Source organism: Cherax quadricarinatus, chromosome 37, assembly GCF_038502225.1.
Source record: "Cherax quadricarinatus isolate ZL_2023a chromosome 37, ASM3850222v1, whole genome shotgun sequence".
NCBI lineage: Eukaryota > Metazoa > Arthropoda > Malacostraca > Decapoda > Parastacidae > Cherax > Cherax quadricarinatus.
The window spans coordinates 11870643-11893213 of record NC_091328.1 but is presented as its reverse complement, the minus strand read 5'-3'; the positions used below and the strand labels follow the sequence as shown (position 1 = coordinate 11893213).

The 22571-nt window shown below is 40.2% G+C and overlaps 1 protein-coding gene across 2 annotated transcripts in view; it reads left to right on the top strand.

Moving 5' to 3' along the window:
• The window catches only part of LOC128702573 (transmembrane protein 117), a 130500-nt gene that overhangs the window by 57027 nt on the left and 50902 nt on the right, over positions 1–22571 (top strand). For both annotated transcript variants that reach the window (XM_053796866.2, XM_053796876.2), the window contains exon 3: positions 22322–22404. In XM_053796866.2, coding sequence (XP_053652841.1) covers positions 22322–22404 — 83 coding nt within the window. The remainder of the gene's footprint in view (positions 1–22321; positions 22405–22571) is intronic.

Here is a 22571-nt window from a genome sequence, read left to right as displayed (position 1 = left end):
ACGGGCTGACAAGATGACTGTAAGAGTACCACGGGCTGACAAGATGACTGTAAGAGTACCACGGGCTGACAAGATGACTGTAAGAGTACCACGGGCTGACAAGATGACTGTAAGAGTACCACGGGCTGACAAGATGACTATAAGAGTACCACGGGCTGACAAGATGACTGTAAGAGTACCACGGGCTGACAAGATGACTATAAGAGTACCACGGGCTGACAAGATGACTGTAAGAGTACCACGGGCTGACAAGATGACTGTAAGAGTACCACGGGCTGACAAGATGACTGTAAGAGTACCACGGGCTGACAAGATGACTGTAAGAGTACCACGGGCTGACAAGATGACTGTAAGAGTACCACGGGCTGACAAGATGACTGTAAGAGTACCACGGGCTGACAAGATGACTGTAAGAGTACCGCGGGCTGACAGGATGACTGTAAGAGTACCACGGGCTGACAAGATGACTGTAAGAGTACCACGGGCTGACAAGATGACTGTAAGAGTACCACGGGCTGACAAGATGACTGTAAGAGTACCGCGGGCTGACAAGATGACTGTAAGAGTACCACGGGCTGACAAGATGACTGTAAGAGTACCACGGGCTGACAAGATGACTGTAAGAGTACCACGGGCTGACAAGATGACTGTAAGAGTACCACGGGCTGACAAGATGACTGTAAGAGTACCACGGGCTGACAAGATGACTGTAAGAGTACCACGGGCTGACAAGATGACTGTAAGAGTACCACGGGCTGACAAGATGACTGTAAGAGTACCACGGGCTGACAAGATGACTGTAAGAGTACCACGGGCTGACAAGATAACTGTAAGAGTACCACGGGCTGACAAGATGACTGTAAGAGTACCACGGGCTGACAAGATGACTGTAAGAGTACCACGGGCTGACAGGATGACTGTAAGAGTACCACGGGCTGACAAGATGACTGTAAGAGTACCGCGGGCTGACAAGATGACTGTAAGAGTACCCCGGGCTGACAAGATGACTGTAAGAGTACCACGGGCTGACAAGATGACTGTAAGAGTACCACGGGCTGACAAGATGACTGTAAGAGTACCACGGGCTGACAAGATGACTGTAAGAGTACCACGGGCTGACAAGATGACTGTAAGAGTACCACGTGCTGACAAGATGACTGTAAGAGTACCACGGGCTGACAAGATGACTGTAAGAGTACCACGGGCTGACAAGATGACTGTAAGAGTACCACGGGCTGACAAGATGACTGTAAGAGTACCACGGGCTGACAAGATGACTGTAAGAGTACCACGGGCTGACAAGATGACTGTAAGAGTACCACGGGCTGACAAGATGACTGTAAGAGTACCACGGGCTGACAAGATGACTGTAAGAGTACCACGGGCTGACAAGATGACTGTAAGAGTACCACGGGCTGACAAGATGACTGTAAGAGTACCACGGGCTGACAAGATGACTGTAAGAGTACCACGGGCTGACAAGATGACTGTAAGAGTACCACGGGCTGACAAGATGACTGTAAGAGTACCACGGGCTGACAAGATGACTGTAAGAGTACCACGGGCTGACAAGATGACTGTAAGACTACCACGGGCTGACAGGATGACTGTAAGAGTACCACGGGCTGACAAAATGACTGTAAGAGTACCACGGGCTGACAAGATGACTGTACGAGTACCACGGGCTGACAAGATGACTGTAAGAGTACCACGGGCTGTTAAGATGACTGTAAGAGTACCACGGGCTGACAAGATGACTGTAAGAGTACCACGGGCTGACAAGATGACTGTAAGAGTACCACGGACTGACAAGATGACTGTAAGAGTACCACGGGCTGACAAGATGACTGTAAGAGTACCACGGGCTGACAAGATGACTGTAAGAGTACCACGGGCTGACAAGATGACTGTAAGAGTACCACGGACTGTTAAGATGACTGTAAGAGTACCACGGGCTGACAAGATGACTGTAAGAGTACCACGGGCTGACAAGATGACTGTAAGAGTACCACGGACTGTTAAGATGACTGTAAGAGTACCACGGGCAGACAAGATGACTGTAAGAGTACCACGGACTGTTAAGATGACTGTAAGAGTACCACGGGCTGACAAGATGACTGTAAGAGTACCACGGACTGACAAGATGACTGTAAGAGTACCACGGACTGACAAGATGACTGTAAGAGTACCACGGACTGACAAGATGACTGTAAGAGTACCACGGACTGACAAGATGACTGTAAGAGTACCACGGGCTGACAAGATGACTGTAAGAGTACCACGGACTGACAAGATGACTGTAAGAGTACCACTGGCTGACAAGATGACTGTAAGAGTACCACGGGCTGACAAGATGACTGTAAGAGTACCACGGACTGACAAGATGACTGTAAGAGTACCACGGACTGACAAGATGACTGTAAGAGTACCACGGGCTGACAAGATGACTGTAAGAGTACCACGGACTGACAAGATGACTGTAAGAGTACCACGGGCTGACAAGGTGACTGTAAGAGTACCACGGACTGTTAAGATAACTGTAAGAGTACCACGGGCTGACACGATGACTGTAAGAGTACCACGGGCTGACAAGATGACTGTAAGAGTACCACGGGCTGACAAGATGACTGTAAGAGTACCACGGACTGTTAAGATGACTGTAAGAGTACCACGGGCTGACAAGATGACTGTAAGAGCACCATGGACTGTTAAGATGACTGTAAGAGTACCACGGGCTGACAAGATGACTGTAAGAGCACCACGGACTGTTAAGATAACTGTAAGAGTACCACGGGCTGGCAAGATGACTGTAAGAGTACCACGGACTGTTAAGATGACTGTAAGAGTACCACGGGCTGACAAGATGACTGTAAGAGTACCACGGACTGTTAAGATGACTGTAAGAGTACCACGGGCTGGCAAGATGACTGTAAGAGTACCACGGACTGTTAAGATGACTGTAAGAGTACCACGGGCTGACAAGATGACTGTAAGAGCACCACGGACTGTTAAGATAACTGTAAGAGTACCACGGGCTGGCAAGATGACTGTAAGAGTACCACGGACTGTTAAGATGACTGTAAGAGTACCACGGGCTGACAAGATGACTGTAAGAGTACCACGGACTGTTAAGATGACTGTAAGAGTACCACGGGCTGGTAAGATGACTGTAAGAGTACCACGGACTGTTAAGATGACTGTAAGAGTACCACGGGCTGACAAGATGACTGTAAGAGTACCACGGACTGTTAAGATGACTGTAAGAGTACCACGGGCTGACAAGATGACTGTAAGAGTACCACGGACTGTTAAGATGACTGTAAGAGTACCACGGGCTGACAACATGACTGTAAAAATGCAGTTTGTGATGTGGGCTCAGTTTATTCTCGTCACGTATTGTTACCCCGTAAAATTGAGGTAATATTTTATGGGTATCTTATGCTGTGTATGTGTTGTTTATGTGTGTGGGTGGTGTGTATGTGTTTATATTGCGTTTTTATCTACCATCTATGTCTCCTTGTACATGGTCCTCGCGCTGTATAAAATCTTTCTCATTACCCTTGTCAATTTCTCTAAGTATGGTATACGTAGTTATCAAGTCCTCCTCTCTTCCAAGGTGATCACGGTCAATTATTTTAGTCTCGTACTAAGTACCCTTCCTAGCTCAGGGACTAATCTGGTTGCAAACCTTTCCACCTTTAAAGCAAGCTTAATTGGGTGGGAACTCAAAGATGCTGCTACATATGATATAATAGGCCTAGCGTACGCTGTACAGAGGTTCGTAATTAAAAATTGAGATTCCTGAAGGCTATTCCGAGATTTGCTTTCTACGCATATGCTACCGGCAAAATGCTCGGAGCAATGTGAAAGCCTAGATATTTTTCTGTGGTTCGATATCTGTAGTGTCTCACCTTCCAGTCTGTATTCCGTCTCCGGTCTTCTCTCCACCAAATTTCAAAACATTGCACTTGTTTGGATTGAGCTCGAGTAGTGACCATCCCAGTAGCAAGACCACGTCTCTATGGAAAAACACACATACACGCACAGTGAAGAGGCGGGGCCAGGAGCCGTGACTCGCCCCCTGCAACCACAACTGAGTACAACTAGGTGAGTACACACACGCACGCACACACATACACACACACACACACACACACACACACACACACACACACACACACACACACACACACACACACACACACACACACACACACACACACACACACACACACGTACATTAATATATTAGTTCATATTCGTCATGGCAGTAATTGCACGTAAATTAACTATCACTGTTATAGGTAATTTAATCATATATACAACAATTAGTGGCCTTTATCACGTTATATAATTATACGTTATCAATATAACGTATGTAATATTTCCCCATAAATATTAATTACTTATTTAAAATAAAATTTTAAGCTAGTAATATTTACATTAGAGATTACTTTTAATAATCACATTTATATCAACATTACTTTATCAATTATATTTTATATTTGTAGTTCTTCACCAAACATTCTGTAGTTGTGAACATTAGTGTTATATATAGGTCTTCCTGTAGGGTTGTAATACGTAATTAGCTGAAAAATAATAAAAATAATAATATTATTATTATTCCATTATGACGTACATCTATTTATTACTTTTATCCAACACTTTTCTCCTCCTTTATGACGCTTCTTTCTATTTCAAAGGCAATTATCTTCTTCCAGGAAATATAATGTAACCAGAAATAACTCTCACTGTTGTAGCATGCGTGACACCAAATAAAATTGGCTACTGTTACATTAAAAATAATCTCACGCTACGTAAATTTAAAATTTATTACTTTTAGTATGGCATTAACTTAAACCATTTATTATTATTATTATTATTATTATTATTATTATTATTATTATTATTATTATTATTATTATTATTATTATTATTATTTTAACCCATTTTTTATGATTATATGATTACAATTTATATTTTAACTATTATTATTATGTGATTGTAATTTATATAACACTATTATTATCATCATTTTTATTTTTAATGTTATATGATTATAATGTATATTTTAACTTAATTATTATTGTTATTATTATTAGTAGTATTATATCAGAAAACATGCGGCAAACCCGATTGGGTCAAGCAGCACAGACTTACATGTGGAGGTTTCGTGTCGAGAAATATAGAATTTACGGGGGATGGGGGGGTCGTTGACCCCTGTTGTAGGTGTGTAAACAGACTGGTGTGGCACCGTGTGTACATCCTCCCTGACACCCCAGTCCCCCTCCCTCACCTCAGTATTGTCTCTTCTTTTTCTTCTTGTTTTTTCTTCTTTTGTTTTTTCTTCTCTCGAGTTTTCTTTTTCTTTCTTCTTTGATTCTTCTTCCTTTACTTCTTATTTTTCTTCTTCTTTAGGACATGTGAAGGTTGCTTTGAGGTTTCTTCTCTACTGCTATAATCATTGTCAGAATATTGCTATAATCACTGTCAAAACAGTGATATAATTGTCAAAACAGTGCTATTGTCGATGTCAAAACTGGTATAGTCGATGTCAAAACAGTGATATAATCATTGTCAAAATATTGCTATAATCATTGTGAAAACTGTGATATAATCGATGTCAAAACAGTAATATAATCATTGTCAAAAATTTATTATCCATGTCAAAACTGATATAATCGATGTCAAAACAGTGCTATGATCATTGTCAAAACAGTGATATAATCGATGTCAAAATAGTGATATATCCGATGTCAAAAAAAGTGATATACTTAATGTCAAAACAGTGATATAATCGATGTCAAAACAGTGATATAATCGATGGCAACGCACTGTACGACAATATGTTTTTCTAGTCTCTCGGGAGTTCCGTGTTGTACAAAGTATCTATAGCTTAGTGGTCGCGTCTGACGAAAGAATTTATTGATGTCCGATACCATGGTGTACTGAATGACTTGGAGCAGTTGATATTATTATTATTATTATTATTATTATTATTATTATTATTATTATTATTATTATTATTATTATTATTATTATTATTATTATTTTATTATTATTATTATTATTATTATTATTATTATTTTATTATTATTATTATTATTATTATTATTATTATTATTATTATTTTATTATTATTATTATTATTATTATTATTATTAAAATATCGACATGAGGCACCTCATAAAAGGAAACATATTCAGCAACATTCATTAAATAGCTGTTTTGCCAGCCATACACAGACGTTTCAGTAGAAATAACCCTCTGAACTGCAGTGTCCTCGCTCGTCCTCTTGAGTACAGGCGCTGTACTTCCCACCTATAGGACGCAAGTGCACTTAACCGGTTTCCTTGAATCCCTTCATAAATGTTACCTTGCCCACACTCCAACAACACGTCAAGTTATAAAAATCAGTTGTCTCCATTCCGGTCGATCACGTTCACACAAGCCTGCTAGGTGCTCAATCCTCTACTACTTGAAGCCTATACCCCCTTCTTTCAACCTTTCTTAGGACGGCCTCTGAATCTCCTTCCTTCCACCCCAAATTTATGCGCCCACTTGGTCATTTAGTTCTGCTCCATCCTTTCTAAATGGCTATGCCATCTAAACTCATCCCTCTGAATTCTATTTTTTATAACCTCACACCCTCTTCTCATTCCCATACTCCTAATTCTCTGCAAAATGTTCACACGTCACACCACACATTTCCTCTCAAACTTGGCATCACTGCCTCCATCTTCCTTCTTGCTGCAACGTTTAAAACCCATGTCTCACACCCATTAAAACAGTTGGTACTAGTATACTCTAATACATCACAATATTTGACTCCATCTATTCCGTGTTTCACTAGTCTTTTTAGTACCATCTGACATATCACTCCCAAATATCTGAATACATTCACTTCCTCCATTACCTCCCTCACCATCCAATATGTTGTTGTTACTATTATTATTTTCATGAGGAGGTAATGAGGATTAATCCTAATTCCTAGGATCGAGAGCCCTTCACCGAAAGAGTAGGTAGATACGAGGAAAAGGATAATAGGACTCTTAGGACAGACAGGAGACAAAAGACAATACAATCTCTCTCTCTCTCTCTCTCTCTCTCTCTCTCTCTCTCTCTCTCTCTCTCTCTCTCTCTCTCTCTCTCTCTCTCTCTCTCTCTCGTCCCTCGCTATAAATCTTCCAGCAAATGTCAATGGGAAAAAAGGCCTAAGTGCAAGAGGCAATTAAGTTTAATTTACTCTGAGTTCACTAAGAGGTTTCAGTTCTTCTGAATTTCTAAAGTAGGTTCCTAGGAAGAGATGCATTCACACGATTATTATTATTATTATTATTATTATTATTATTATTATTATTATTATTATTACTATCGTATTAATATTATTACTACCGTGTTATTATTACCATATTATTTCATTCTTTAGAAAGCGTTAAACTAGTAAGGGTTATACAGCGCTTGGTGAATGATAAATAATCAACTTTAATTTGACGAAGGGGGAGAGTAATTCCAGTTGTTTGGATCAAGAGCCTTTCACTAATAATAATAATAATAATAATAATAATAATAATAATAATAATAATAATAATAATACCACAAGCTAACAATGGTTTCAGTTGACGCTTGACAACATGAGTTTCTAACTTTTGTGGGGAACGGATCTGCCTGGACGTCCTACTCACTTCTGCGACGTCGCGAGCTCCTGACAATGTGTTGATTGCAACACGAAAGGCCTAGAGACGTCAGTCAACTCCCCCTGTGGTTATCATGTGGTTCTTCAACGTTAAATATCTAAAATATTGATTATATGATTTTAGTAAAATTTCTGAACTGGATGAGAAGTTGCATTTTGTTGACTAGTTCAACATCAACAAAATAATAATAATAATAATAATAATAATAATAATAATAATAATAATAATAATAATTATTATTATTATTATTATTATTACCGTATCTCAAATAGCCTAGCCCTTTGTACTTTTGTACGTCGTGATCATGTCTCTCCTGGTACATCTCTCCTCTAGCAGTAACTGAGTAAACTTGACTACCTGGAAAGTTGTCTCTTGAGTTACTGGGGGGGGGAGAGACAGGGGGTTACACCCTTGTTCCCGAGACTCTTAAGGTCGGTCAGTCACACACTTGTGGGAGGGAGCTACGCCCTTATGCATGAAGGTAGTCTTCAGTGGAGTGACTCGTGTGGGTTTAGCACTGTCTGTCTGTACCTTTAATTTTTTTTTTTTTTGCGGATCCATGAAAGCACACAGTGTATACATGCGCATACACACAGCACATACATGAATGCTCCTAAGCACATACATGGCAGCGCACACATCCATGCATACACATAAATACATGTATACATATGCATATATACACTTGCATGCACATAAGTACATGCATACATATGCACAGTTGCATACACAGTCACACGTACACATACACGCACACACACATAGTGACCAGTGAAGAGGCGGAGCCAGGAGCTATGACTCAACCCCTGCCACAACAATTAGGTGAGTACACACACACATATCCATTTAAAGCCTTCTCTCTTTCTCTCTCTCTCTCTCTCTCTCTCTCTCTCTCTCTCTCTCTCTCTCTCTCTCTCTCTCTCTCTCTCTCTCTCTCTCTCTCTCTCTCTCTCTCTCTCTCTCTCTCTCTCTCTCTCTCTCTCTCTCTCTCTCTCTCTCTCTCTCTCTCTCTCTCTCTCTCTCTCTCTCTCTCTCTCTCTCTCTCTCTCTGAGAGCGGCGCCATCAACTTCAGTCAATTATCCAGTTTTTGGTCCCCTTCTCCACCCCTTCCTCTCTCTCTCTCTCTCTCTTCCTCCCCACCAGCCTCATATACCATCCCTGCCACGCCCTCTTTTCCCTGGCGCTCTCGCTTTTCCCTGCCACGCCCTCTTCCCTGCCACGATCTCTTTCTTGACACGCCCTCCTTCCCCTGCCACGCCCTCTTCCCTGCCACGCCTTAATGTCTTATGTCACGAGCTGTATGTCTCTCCTGCCACGACCTGTCACCCCTGCCACTACCAGTCTTCTCTGCCACGACCTGTGTGTGTGTATGTGTACTCATCTGTATGTATTCACCTATATGTGATTGCAGGGGTCTAGTCTAAGCTCCTAGCTTTATCATGCCTCTTCTTAAAGCTATATATGGATGCTGCCTACACTTCCTCACTCTCCAGACTGTTCCATTTCCTAACAACTCTGTGGCTGAAGAAATACTTCCTAACATTCCTGTGACTCATCTGAGTCTTCAGCTTCCAGTTGTGACCAATTGTTGCTGTGTTCCCTCTCTAAAACATTCTGTCCTTATTAACCTTGGCAGTTCCTCTCAGTTTTTTATATGGTGTGTGTGTATGTATGTGTGTGTGTATATGTGTGTGTGTGTGTGTGTGTGTGTGTGTGTGTGTGTGTGTGTGTGTGTGTGTCTTATAGGAACAGTAACAGAAGAAATGGTCCAAGTGACTATTTCTCGAGCCGAGGGAACTATTTAAGAAAGTAGTCAAGAGATATACTTCAAAATAGAAGAGAGAGTTGCTTCAAGAGTTCTTCACCAGCATCAAGAGTCCTTCACCAGTATCAAGAGTCCTTCAGCATCAAGAGTCCTTCACCAGCATCAAGAGTCCTTCACTAGCATCAAGAGTCTCTCACCACCATCAGGAGTCCCTCACCAACATCAAGAGTCTCACCAACATCAAGAGTCCCTCACCAACATCAAGAGTCCCTTATCAACATCAAGAGTCTCTCACCAAAATCAAGAGTCCCTCACCAACATCAAGAGTCCCTTATCAACATCAAGAGTCTCACCAAAATCAAGAGTCCCTCACCAACATCAAGAGTCCCTTATCAACATCAAGAGTCTCTCACCAAAATCAAGAGTCCCTCACCAACATCAAGAGTCCCTTATCAACATCAAGAGTCTCACCAAAATCAAGAGTCCCTCACCAACATCAAGAGTCCCTTATCAACATCAAGAGTCTCACCAAAATCAAGAGTCCCTCACCAACATCAAGAGTCCCTTATCAACATCAAGAGTCTCTCACCAAAATCAAGAGTCCCTCACCAACATCAAGAGTCCCTTATCAACATCAAGAGTCTCACCAACATCAAGCGTCCCTCACCAACATCAAGAGTCCCTTATCAACATCAAGAGTCTCTCACCAACATCAAGAGTCCCTCACCAACATCAAGAGTCCCTTATCAACATCAAGAGTCCCTCACCAACATCAAGAGTCCCTCACCAACATCAAGAGTCCCTTATCAACATCAAGAGTCTCTCACCAACATCAAGAGTCCCTTATCAACATCAAGAGTCCCTTATCAACATCAAGAGTCCCTCACCAACATCAAGAGTCCCTCACCAACATCAAGAGTCCCTTATCAACATCAAGAGTCCCTCACAAACATCAAGAACCTCACAAACATCAAGAGTTCCTCACCAGCATCAAGAGTCCTTCACCAGTATCAAGAGTCCTTCACCAGCATCAAGAGTCCCTCACCAACATCAGGAGTCCCTCACCAACATCAAGATTCCCTTATCAACATCAAGAGTCTCTCACCAACATCAAGAGTTCCTCACCAGTATCAAGAGTCCCTCACAAACATCAAGAGTTCCTCACCAGCATCAAGAGTCCTTCACCAGCATCATGAGTCCTTCACCAGCATCAAGAGTCCTACACCAGCATCAAGGCACCTCTTGAAAAGGCCAAAGGGGAGAGGTAATAAAAAGGAAGGAAATGAGAGGGAGAATATTGGAAAGTAAGCAAGGGAGTGGATAATGGAAGGGAGTAGAGAGAATGTGGGAATAACGATAAAATTAACGGTGGATAATAGTAATCAGATATCAAGGTATCAGATATCAAGAAATCAGATATCAAGATAACAGATATAAAGATATGCTTCTGGGTGTGTGAGAAGAGACATCAGAGTCGTAATGGTTGTCGCTGACTCAGACATGTTAGTGGCCCAAATTGACCGTAACGCCGTCATAAGCTGCGGGTTATTTGTGTACTGTCACACAAGTGTAGTCTGTGAAATCTTGCTATGAGAGCCTCGTATCTCAGTAGTACAGTGTTGGACCTGCTACCTGCCAGGACTGTGGTTCGAATCCCGGCCCATTCTTATGTTAATTCAATGACAGTTGTTCATCACGACTTGAGTACACACACACACACACACACACACACACACACACACACACACACACACACACACACACTCTCACACTCTCTCTCTCTCTCTCTCTCTCTCTCTCTCTCTCTCTCTCTCTCTCTCTCTCTCTCTCTCTCTCTCTCTCTCTCTCTCTCTCTCAGTGCTGCAAGATATAGAAAAAAAGCGCGAGGCGCATTATATGCAGAATCTGGGAGTGTAAATGTGTACCTATACTGAGTGTAGTGGATGTTTGTGCAAGTGTTGCTACGGTGAGGTCACCAACACCACTAACACTAACACCATCGCCAACACCGGCAGCAGCACCGCCAACACCGGCAACAACACCGCCATCACTAGAAACAACACCAGCAACAACACCGCCAACACCAGCAACGACACCGCCAACTAGAAACAGTACCAGCAACAACACCGCCTACACCAGCAACAACACCAGCAACAATACCTCCAACACCAGCAACGACATCGCCAACACTAGAAACAACACCAGCAACAACACCGGCAACACCTCACGTCCATTAGGACATTGTTGCAAGGACATCTTAACTGCTGTAATGACCCAAGTTTGTTGGTCACAGCCGAGGCCTGGGATGTTGTAGCTGGTTGTGGTGTTAATGGTGCTGATGGTGCTTATAATGATGGTGGCAGTGCCTTTTGATGGTGCTTATTGTATTGTATATAATGGTTGTGATAGCGTTAATAGTGACGGAGATGTTTATGGTGCTCATGGTGATGCCCATGATTGTGATGGTGGTGCTAATGGTTTTATGAATTATAAAAACCAGTGGTAAACCCGTGTGGGTGATGCAGTGCTGCATTAAGAGGAGTGTTACACAAATAACCCGCACATAGAAGAGAGGAGCTTGCGATGACGTTTCGGTCCGACTTGGACCATTTCCAAAGTCACACAGTGTGACTTTGTAAATGGTCCAAGTCGGACCGAAACGTCGTCGTAAGCTCCTCTCTTCTATGTGCGGGTTATTTGTGTATCGTTCCAGTCACGGTATTGTGCCTTTCCTTTTTTGTTATTTAAGAGGAGTGTATTCGCTAGAGGGAAGGTTGGTGTAAGCGGGAGACGAGACACTTGGTACAATATAGTTCAGCATCGGTAATGAGACCCGAGTCGGCACGAAAGGGAAGAATAGTAGTACCTTTGTAATAATAATAATAATGTCTACAACCTAGGTAGTAGGTTGGTAGACAGCAACCACCCAGGGAAGTACTACCATCCTGCCACGTGAGTGTAAAACGAAAGCCTGTAATTGTTTTACATGATGGTAGGACTGCTGGTGTCCTTTTTTCTGTCTCATGAACATGCAAGATTTCAGGTATGTCTTGCTACTTCTACTTACACTTAGGTCACACTACACATGCATGTACAAGCACATATATACACACCCCTCTGGGTTTTCTTCTATTTTCTTTCTAGTTCTTATTCTTGTTTATTTCCTCTTATCTCCATGGGGAAGTGGAACAGAATTCTTCCTCCGTAAGCTATGCGTGTTGTAAGAGGCAACTAAAATGCCGGGAGCAATGGGCTAGTAACCCCTTCTCCTGTATATATTACTAAATTTAAAATGAGAAACTTCTGTTTTTCTTTTTGGGCCACCCTGTCTTGGTGGGATACGGCCGGTGTGTTGAAAGAAAGAATATCTTTATTTCTACAAGTACATGTACAAAGTATACAGTCCTAGCTGACATCAGTGACATACTACTATATAGAAAGCCGCTTGTTATACTTAGCATTTCGGGCAAATTAGGTCAGGTTTGTCCCAGGATGCGACCCACACCAGTCCACTAACACCCAGGTACCCATTTTATTGATGGGTGAACAGGGACAGCAGGTGTCTTATGGAAACACGTCCCTAATGTTTTCCAGCCGTGCCGGAGATTCGAACTCCGGACCTCAGTGTGCGAGGTGAGTGCGCTAGCGATCGGGCTACGTTAATACGTATATCGTTATCAAGTGACTGTGTTAAGTCATTAAACGCTTATTCTGACGTTCAGAGAGCGCTTTTACGATATGTGGCAGGGTTTATTATTGTGTGGGTTGGTATCTTTGGTATACGGGTGGACTTTAGTGGTATGTGGGTGAACTTCGTTGTCCTCCATGTGCACTCGCCTAGATGTGCCGACCTATCTGTGCTTGCAGGGGTTGAGTCACAGCTCCAGCCTTCGCCTCATAACTGTTTACGCTTCCACTGCCTCTTCATATAATTAGGTACCTCCATGCGACCCCTGGGGCTCGTACATCTGTTCCCTCTTGGCCAGTAATTTCCAGTTTTTGTGCATGCGTGCTTGTGTGTGTGTGTGTGTGTTGCAGTGATGGGTAGTGCCACAGTGCCATATAATTTAAATACAAACCTTTACCTCTGAAGTTCACTGCTGCTAAGTATTTATGTTTAGCCCCGTATGTTAGGCGCTGCGTCACGCTCAACTGAAAAGAGCTTGGGCCGGATGGCCGCTCTGTTCCACCCGGGCTCCCAAAAAAGAGAGAGAAACGTTTTTCCAGTGCTGGCCTGTAATGGTGACAGAGTACTGAAGAATAGACAATGTTTCGCCCTGAGGAGACTTGATAAAACTCTACCTAGAGCGAAACTTTACCACAATAAACGCTTCCGTTACAGCTGTTTCTTCTTCAAGGGATCTTGTTACTTGCGTTACTCACAGAAACGTTCATCTAGCATTTTAATACTCGTCACAAGATATATACACCGAAAAGTGTCTCATTGTATATACACTCAGTGTATATACACTCTTAGTGTATATACACTGAGAGTTTACTGTAATACCTATTTTAGGGATTAAAGTTACACGCAAATGACCCTCGTGTGGGCAGAAGGTTATAATCTCAGTTAACTAACGTAGCAACGATAGCACATGTGATGTGATGGTGTGTATACCTGACTTATAGTGTCACTTCTGAGTGTATGGCACCACGGGGGCTTACGACACACCTGGTAGCCTTTATTCCACGTTACTGTAGCTAGATGGCCCAGTTTCTTACACACTGGCCTGGAGTTTCATGACTTTCTTGCCATGGGTTCTAACCCCATTTGTGCCGTGGTTTATTCCACGTTAATTGATGGTTTTATTGTTGACTAGTTTGAATGCAGTTACTGACTGGTGAAGTTTTTATACGTAGAATGTGTAACTTATTTATTAGTCTTGCTTTGAACGCCAGTGGTAGTGGTTAGTTGGGTCGCCAATGTGGCTAGTTTATTGTGCAAACTATGCTCATCCTATGAGCATCCCCGTGCTCCTCCTGTGAGCATCCCCGTGCTCCTCCTGTGAGCAGTAGCGCAGAAAATGGGAGTACAGGTCACAGTGGGTCTTTGTCAGATCCCACTGAGCGTTCTTACATCGCTAGGAAGGAATATTTATTTATATAGTTGTACACAATACTGTAAGGACTACAATCTCAAAAAGAAAAATCTTATTACCACTACAAAAATAAAAAGAAAACATGGGCCACAATTTGGTTGCAATCTCTATAAAGACAGTTGCTTCATCTAGTCGATGCAAAATGTGGATACAGTTTCATGATTTCAGATATTTTATTATTAACAATGATGTGTTTTAGCACATCCTGTAAGGTTTGCATGGAGGCGTGTCTGAAAGGTTGTATGCTGGGACACTCGAAGATGTAATGTTACAGTGTATGTCACTGTCTCTGTCCACACACCAGTGAATGTCACTGTCTCTGTCCACACACCAGTGTGTGTCACTGTCTCTGTTCACACACCAGTGTATGTCACTGTCTCTGTCTACATACCAGTGTGTGTCACTGTCTTTGACCACACACCAGTGTATGTCACTGTCCACACACCAGTGTACGTCACTGTCTGTCCACACACCAGTGTATGTCACTGTCTCTGTCCACACACCAGTGTATGATACTGTGTTCTTCCACACACCAGTGTATGACACCGTCTCCTTCCACGCATCAGTGTATGACACTGTGTCCTTCCACACACCAGTGTATGACACTGTGTCCTTCCACACACTAGTGTATGACACTGTGTCCTTCCACACACTAGTGTATGACACTGTGTCCTTCCACACACTAGTGTATGACACTGTGTCCTTCCACACACTAGTGTATGACACTGTCCTTCCACACATCTGCCCACATACACACACACCAGTGTATGTCAGTGTCTCTGTCCACATATTTTGTATATAATGTCATTGATATCTCCATACAAACCATACTGCCAGAGATACAACCTAGTCTTAGTTTAGCAGTAACAACATCTTTCAGTTTACTGACCATGTTACTTTCTCCATAGATATATTTAACTTGGCGCATATCATTATGATGGTTACGGAGCTGCTAGTTCCTATCTATACTGTTCTATTTTCTTCAGGTTTGTGTGCTAGTTCCTTTCTAACAATGGTTCGTAAACTTCAATTTCAAAAACTAAAGTTATACTCAACATTCTCTTTATTTACTGTCTGCTTAGCTAATTCATCAATTTTGTGAGAGGGAATCTAGAAAAACTTAACTGCGATCCCTTTCTTAATAATTTGTGGTAATGGTGGTTGTGGTGTACGTAGTCAGACTGGAATTGGTGATGATGGATGTAGTGATGATAGATGTGAGGGGTGACGGCTGCGCTCGAGTTGAAGGGGGGGGGAGCTAAGTTAGTGGTGGTTGTGGAGGAAAAGGAGGTAATGGTTGTGAAAATCGAGATGGAGCAAAGTTTCGTCTTTCACTGGAAGGTTGTCTAGTCTGAGGAAGCTCCATCGCTCTTGGAGAGTGATGGAGTATCGGTCGATCAGCGTCACCGGCGGACCACCTCATCTGTGTTTTCTTCCCCTTTCTCCTTCAGTAAACTGTCCAAATTTAGGAATAACAGTGAAGTGTTGAGTAAATTGTTGTTAAGTATCTCCATCTTATAATAACAGTGAAGTGTTGAGTACACTGTTGTAAGTATCTTTGTCTTATCATAACAGTGACGTGTTAAGTACACTGTTATAAGTATCCTCGTCTTGCCACAATTATACTAATTTAATCTTTTAGTCTTAGAGGACCTAAATGTCGTACTGCAGACAATAATGACTAAAAGAAACGTTACAGAACCAGTTTTTATTGGGACAAAGTTTCGCTCTTTATCAAGTCGGTCTCCACAGATTACATGGGAGTACAAGGAGGAAAACTGACAACAGTGGACTAGGAAGTTCACACCGAGGTTGTCTGCTGACTTCTACCTAGATTAAGAATTGTCGTGTGTTATGTAGGTGTAATAGTTAAGGATAGAAAAACAGTACTCTCTCTCTCTCTCTCGCTCTCTCTCTCTCTGTGAAGGATATATATATATATATTGTTATTATTATTTTTTTATTATCACACTGGCCGATTCCCACCAAGGCAGGGTGGCACGAAAAAGAAAAACTTTCACCATCATTCACTCCATCACTGTCTTGCCAGAAGGGTGCTTTACACTACAGTTTTTAAACTGCAACATTAACACCCCTCCTTCATATATATATATATATATATATATATATAAATATACATTATATAATATATATATATATATATATATATATATATATATATATATATATATATATATATATATTGTAGGTAGTAGGTTGGTAGACAGCAACCGCCCAGGGAGGTACTACCGTCCTGCCAAGTGAGTGTAAAACGAAAGCCTGTAATCGTTTTACATGATGGTAGGATTGCTGGTGTCTTTTGTCTGTCTCATAAATATGCAAGATTACAGGTAAGTCTTGCTACTTCTACTTACACTTAGGTCACACTACACATACATGTACAAGCATATATATACACACCCCTCTGGGTTTTCTTCTATTTTCTTTCTAATTCTTGTTCTTGTTTATTTCCTCTTATCTCCATGGGGAAGTGGAACAGAATTCTTCCTCTGTAAGCCATGCGTGTCGTAAGAGGCGACTAAAATGCCGGGAGCAAGGGGCTAGTAACCCCTTCTCCTGTATATATTACTAAATTTAAAAGGAGAAACTTCAGTTTTTTCTTTTGGGCCACCCCACCTCAGTGGGATACGGCTGGTACGTTGAAAGAAGAAGATATATATATATATATATATATATATATATATATATATATATATATATATATATATATAGGTAGTAGGTTGGTAGACAGCAACCGCCCAGGGAGGTACTACCGTCCTGCCAAGTGAGTGTAAAACGAAAGCCTGTAATTGTTTTACATGATGGTAGGATTGCTGGTGTCTTTTGTCTGTCTCATAAATATGCAAGATTACAGGTATGTCTTGCTACTTCTACTTACACTTAGGTCACACTACACATACATGTACACGTTTATTTATACACACTCATCTGAGTTTTCTTTGATTTTATCTTAATAGTTCTTGGTCTTATTACTTTTCATTTTATATCCATGGGGAAGTGGAAAAAGAATCTTTCCTCCGTAAGCCATGCGTGTTGTAAAAGTCAACTAAAATGCCGGGAACAATGGGCTGGTAACCCCTTTTCCTGTAAAGATTACTAAAAATAATAATAAGAAAATTGTCAAAGTGGGAAGTCTGAATGTGCGTGGATGTTGTGCAGATGATAAGAAAGAGATGATTGTGGAAGTTATGAATGAGAAGAAGCTGGATGTCCTGGCTTTAAGTGAAACAAAGCTGAAGGGGGTGGGAGAGTTTCAATGGAGAGGAATAAATGGGATTAGGTCAGGGGTTTCAAATAGAGTTAGAGCTAAAGAAGAAGTAGCAATAATGTTGAAGGATAAGCTATGGCAGGAAAAGAGGGACTATAAATGTATTAATTCAAGGATTATGTGGAGTAAAATAAAGATTTGATGTGAAAAGTGGGTTATAATAAGCGTGTATGCACCTGGAGAAGAGAGAAGTGTAGAGGAGAGAGAGAGATTTTGGGAAATGTTGAGTGAATGCGTGGGGAGTTTTGAATCAAGTGTGAGAGTAATGGTGGTTGGGGATTTCAATGCTAAAGTGGGTAAAAATGTTATGGAGGGAGTAGTAGGTAAATTTGGGGTGCCAGGGGTAAATGTAAATGGGGAGCCTTTAATTGAGCTATGTGTAGAAAGAGATTTGGTAATAAGTAATACATATTTTATGAAAAAGAGGATAAATAAATATACAAGGTATGATGTAGCACGTAATGAAAGTAGTTTATTAGATTATGTATTGGTGGATAAAAGGTTGATGGGTAGGCTCCAGGATGTACATGTTTATAGAGGGGCAACTGATATATCGGATCATTATTTAGTTGTAGCTACAGTTAGAGTAGGAGGTAGATGGGAAAAGAGGAAGGTGGCAACAACAAGTAAGAGGGAGGTGAAAGCGGATAAACAAAGGGAGGAGGAAGTTCGGGGGAGATATAAGCGACTATTGGCAGAAAGGTGGGCTAGTGCAAAGATGAGTAGTGGAGGGGGGGTTGAAGAGGGTTGGAATAGTTTTAAAAATGCAGTATTAGAATGTGGGGCAGAAGTTTGTGGTTATAGGAGGGTGGGAGCAGGAGGAAAGAGAAGTGATTGGTGGAATGATGAAGTAAAGGGTGTGATAAAAGAGAAAAAGGTAGCTTATGAGAGGGTTTTACAAAGCAGAAGTGTTATAAGAAGAGCATAGTATATGGAGAGTAAAAGAAAGGTGAAGAGAGTGGTGAGAGAGTGCAAAAGGAGAGCAGATGATAGAGTGGGAGAGGCACTGTCAAGAAATTTTAATGAAAATAAGAAAAAAATTTGGAGTGAGTTAAACAAGTTAAGAAAGCCTAGGGAAAGTATGGATTTGTCAGATAAAAACAGAGTAGGGGAGTTAGTAGATGGAGAGAGGGAGGTATTAGGTAGATGGCGAGAATATTTCGAGGAACTTTTAAATGTTGAGGAAGAAAGAGAGGCTGTAATTTCATGCACTGGTCAGGGAGGTATACCATCTTTTAGGAGTGAAGAAGAGCAGAATGTAAGTGTGGGGGAGGTACGTGAGGCATTACGTAGAATGAAAGGGGGTAAAGCAGCTGGAACTGATGGGATCATGACAGAAATGTTAAAAGCAGGGGGGGATATAGTGTTGGAGTGGTTGGTTCTTTTGTTTAATAAATGTATGAAAGAGGGGAAGGTACCTAGGGATTGGCGGAGAGCATGTATAGTCCCTTTATATAAAGGGAAAGGGGACAAAAGAGATTGTAAAAATTATAGAGGAATAAGTTTACTGAGTATACCAGGAAAAGTGTACGGTAGGGTTATAATTGAAAGAATTAGAGGTAAGACAGAATGTAGGATTGCGGATGAGCAAGGAGGTTTCAGAGTGGGTAGGGGATGTGTAGATCAAGTGTTTACATTGAAGCATATATGTGAACAGTATTTAGATAAAGGTAGGGAAGTTTTTATTGCATTTATGGATTTAGAAAAGGCATATGATAGAGTGGATAGAAAAGCAATGTGGCAGATGTTGCAAGTATATGGAATAGGTGGTAAGTTATTAAATGCTGTAAAGAGTTTTTACGAGGATAGTGAGGCTCAGGTTAGGGTGTGTAGAAGAGAGGGAGACTACTTCCCGGTAAAAGTAGGTCTTAGACAGGGATGTGTAATGTCACCATGGTTGTTTAATATATTTATAGATGGGGTTGTAAAGGAAGTAAATGCTAGGGTGTTCGGGAGAGAGGTGGGATTAAATTTTGGGGAATCAAATTCAAAATGGGAATTGACACAGTTACTTTTTGCTGATGATACTGTGCTTATGGGAGATTCTAAAGAAAAATTGCAAAGGTTAGTGGATGAGTTTGGGAATGTGTGTAAAGATAGAAAGTTGAAAGTGAACATAGAAAAGAGTAAGGTGATGAGGGTATCAAATGATTTAGATAAAGAAAAATTGGATATCAAATTGGGGAGGAGGAGTATGGAAGAAGTGAATGTTTTCAGATACTTGGGAGTTGACGTGTCGGCGGATGGATTTATGAAGGATGAGGTTAATCATAGAATTGATGAGGGAAAAAGGTGAGTGGTGCGTTGAGGTATATGTGGAGTCAAAAAACGTTATCTATGGAGGCAAAGAAGGGAATGTATGAAAGTATAGTAGTACCAACACTCTTATATGAGTGTGAAGCTTGGGTGGTAAATGCAGCAGCGAGGAGACGGTTGGAGGCAGTGGAGATGTCCTGTTTAAGGGCAATGTGTGGTGTAAATATTATGCAGAAAATTCGGAGTGTGAAAATTAGGAAAAGGTGTGGAGTTAATAAAAGTATTAGTCAGAGGGCAGAAGAGGGGTTGTTGAGGTGGTTTGGTCATTTAGAGAGAATGGATCAAAGTAGAATGACATGGAAAGCATATAAATCAATAGGGGAAGGAAGGCGGGGTAGGGGTCGTCCTCGAAAGGGTTGGAGAGAGGGGGTAAAGGAGGTTTTGTGGGCGAGGGGCTTGGACTTCCAGCAAGCGTGCGTGAGCGTGTTAGATAGGAGTGAATGGAGACGAATGGTACTTGGGACCTGACGATCTGTTGGAATGTGAGCAGGGTAATATTTAGTGAAGGGATTCAGGGAATCCGGTTATTTTCATGTAGTCGGACTTGAGTCCTGGAAATGGGAAGTACAATGCCTGCACTTTAAAGGAGGGGTTTGGGATATTGGCAGTTTGGAGGGATATGTTGTGTATCTTTATATGTGTATGCTTCTAAACTGTTGTATTCTGAGCACCACTGTAAAAACAGTGATAATGTGTGAGTGTGGTGAAAGTGTTGAATGATGAAAGTATTTTCTTTTTGGGGATTTTCTTTCTTTTTTGGGTCACCCTGCCTCGGTGGGAGACGGCCGACTTGTTGAAATATATATATATATATATATATATATATATATATATATATATATATATATATATATATATATATATATATATATATATATATGTCGTGCCGAATAGGCAGAACTTGCGATCTTAGCTTAAATAGCCATATAGGACAAGTGAAAATTTGTGTATGCAATAATTTCGCTAAAATCATTCTGAACCTAACGAAAAAAAATATATTTGATTGTGTTTGTTTAGTATTAAATTATTGTAAACGTATTTAAAATATATTTAGTTAGGTTAGGCTAAAATAAATTGTTCTTGTTATAATAAGGTTAGGTAAGTTTTCAAAGATTTTTTGGAGCAAAATTAAATTTTTTTACATTAACATTAATGAAAAAAATATATCTTTAAACGTATAAGAGAAAATTTTAGAAAGGACTTAATTTTAAACGAGTTCTTGCTAATTGACCAGTTTTACATATTCGGCACGACACACACACACACACACACACACACACACACACACACACACACACACACACACACACACACACACACACACACACACACACACACACACACACACACACACACATATATATATATATATATATGTCGTGCCGAATATGTAAAACTGGTCAATTAGCAAGAACTCATTTAAAATTAAGTCCTTTCTGAAATTTTCTCTTATACGTTTAAAGATATATTTTTTTCGTTAATGTTAATGTAAAAATTTTTAATTTTGCACCATAAGAATCTTAGAAAACTTACCTAACCTTATTATAACAAGAGCAATTTATTTTAGCCTAACCCAACTAAATATATTTTAAATACGTTTACAGTAATTTAGTACTAAACAAACACAATCAAATGTATTTTTTTCGTTAGGTTCAGAATGATTTTAGCGAAATTATTGCATACACAAATTTTCACTTGTCCTATATGGCAAGATGAACGTTGCTATTTAAGCCAAGATCGCAAGCTCTGCCTATTAGGCACGACATATATATATATATATATATATATATATATATATATATATATATATATATATATATATATATATATATATATATATATATATATATATATATATATATATATATATATAATATATATATATATATATATATATATAATATATATATATATATATATATATATATATATATATATATATATTTATATATATATATATATATATATATATATATATATATATATATATATATATATATATATATATATATATATATATCCTTCACAAATGAGTCACATGACCGTCCCTGGAACACTTCACAACTAACCCATAATATTTTTTATTTTAACTTTGAGGTTTAGTTATGAACAGTAATTGGTTTAATAGTTGATTAATTATAATTTCTTTTACAGAATCGAACATCCCGGTGGTTGGCAATGTCTTTAGCTTCGTGTCGACCAAGTATCCAGATGAGTGGTTCTGGAGGATGATTAAGGTGAGTTACTTAAATGTAAATTGTATATATATATATATATATATATATATATATATATATATATATATATATATATATATATATATATATATATATATATGTATATATGTATGTATGTATGTATATGTATATATATGTATATATATATATATTATATATATATATAT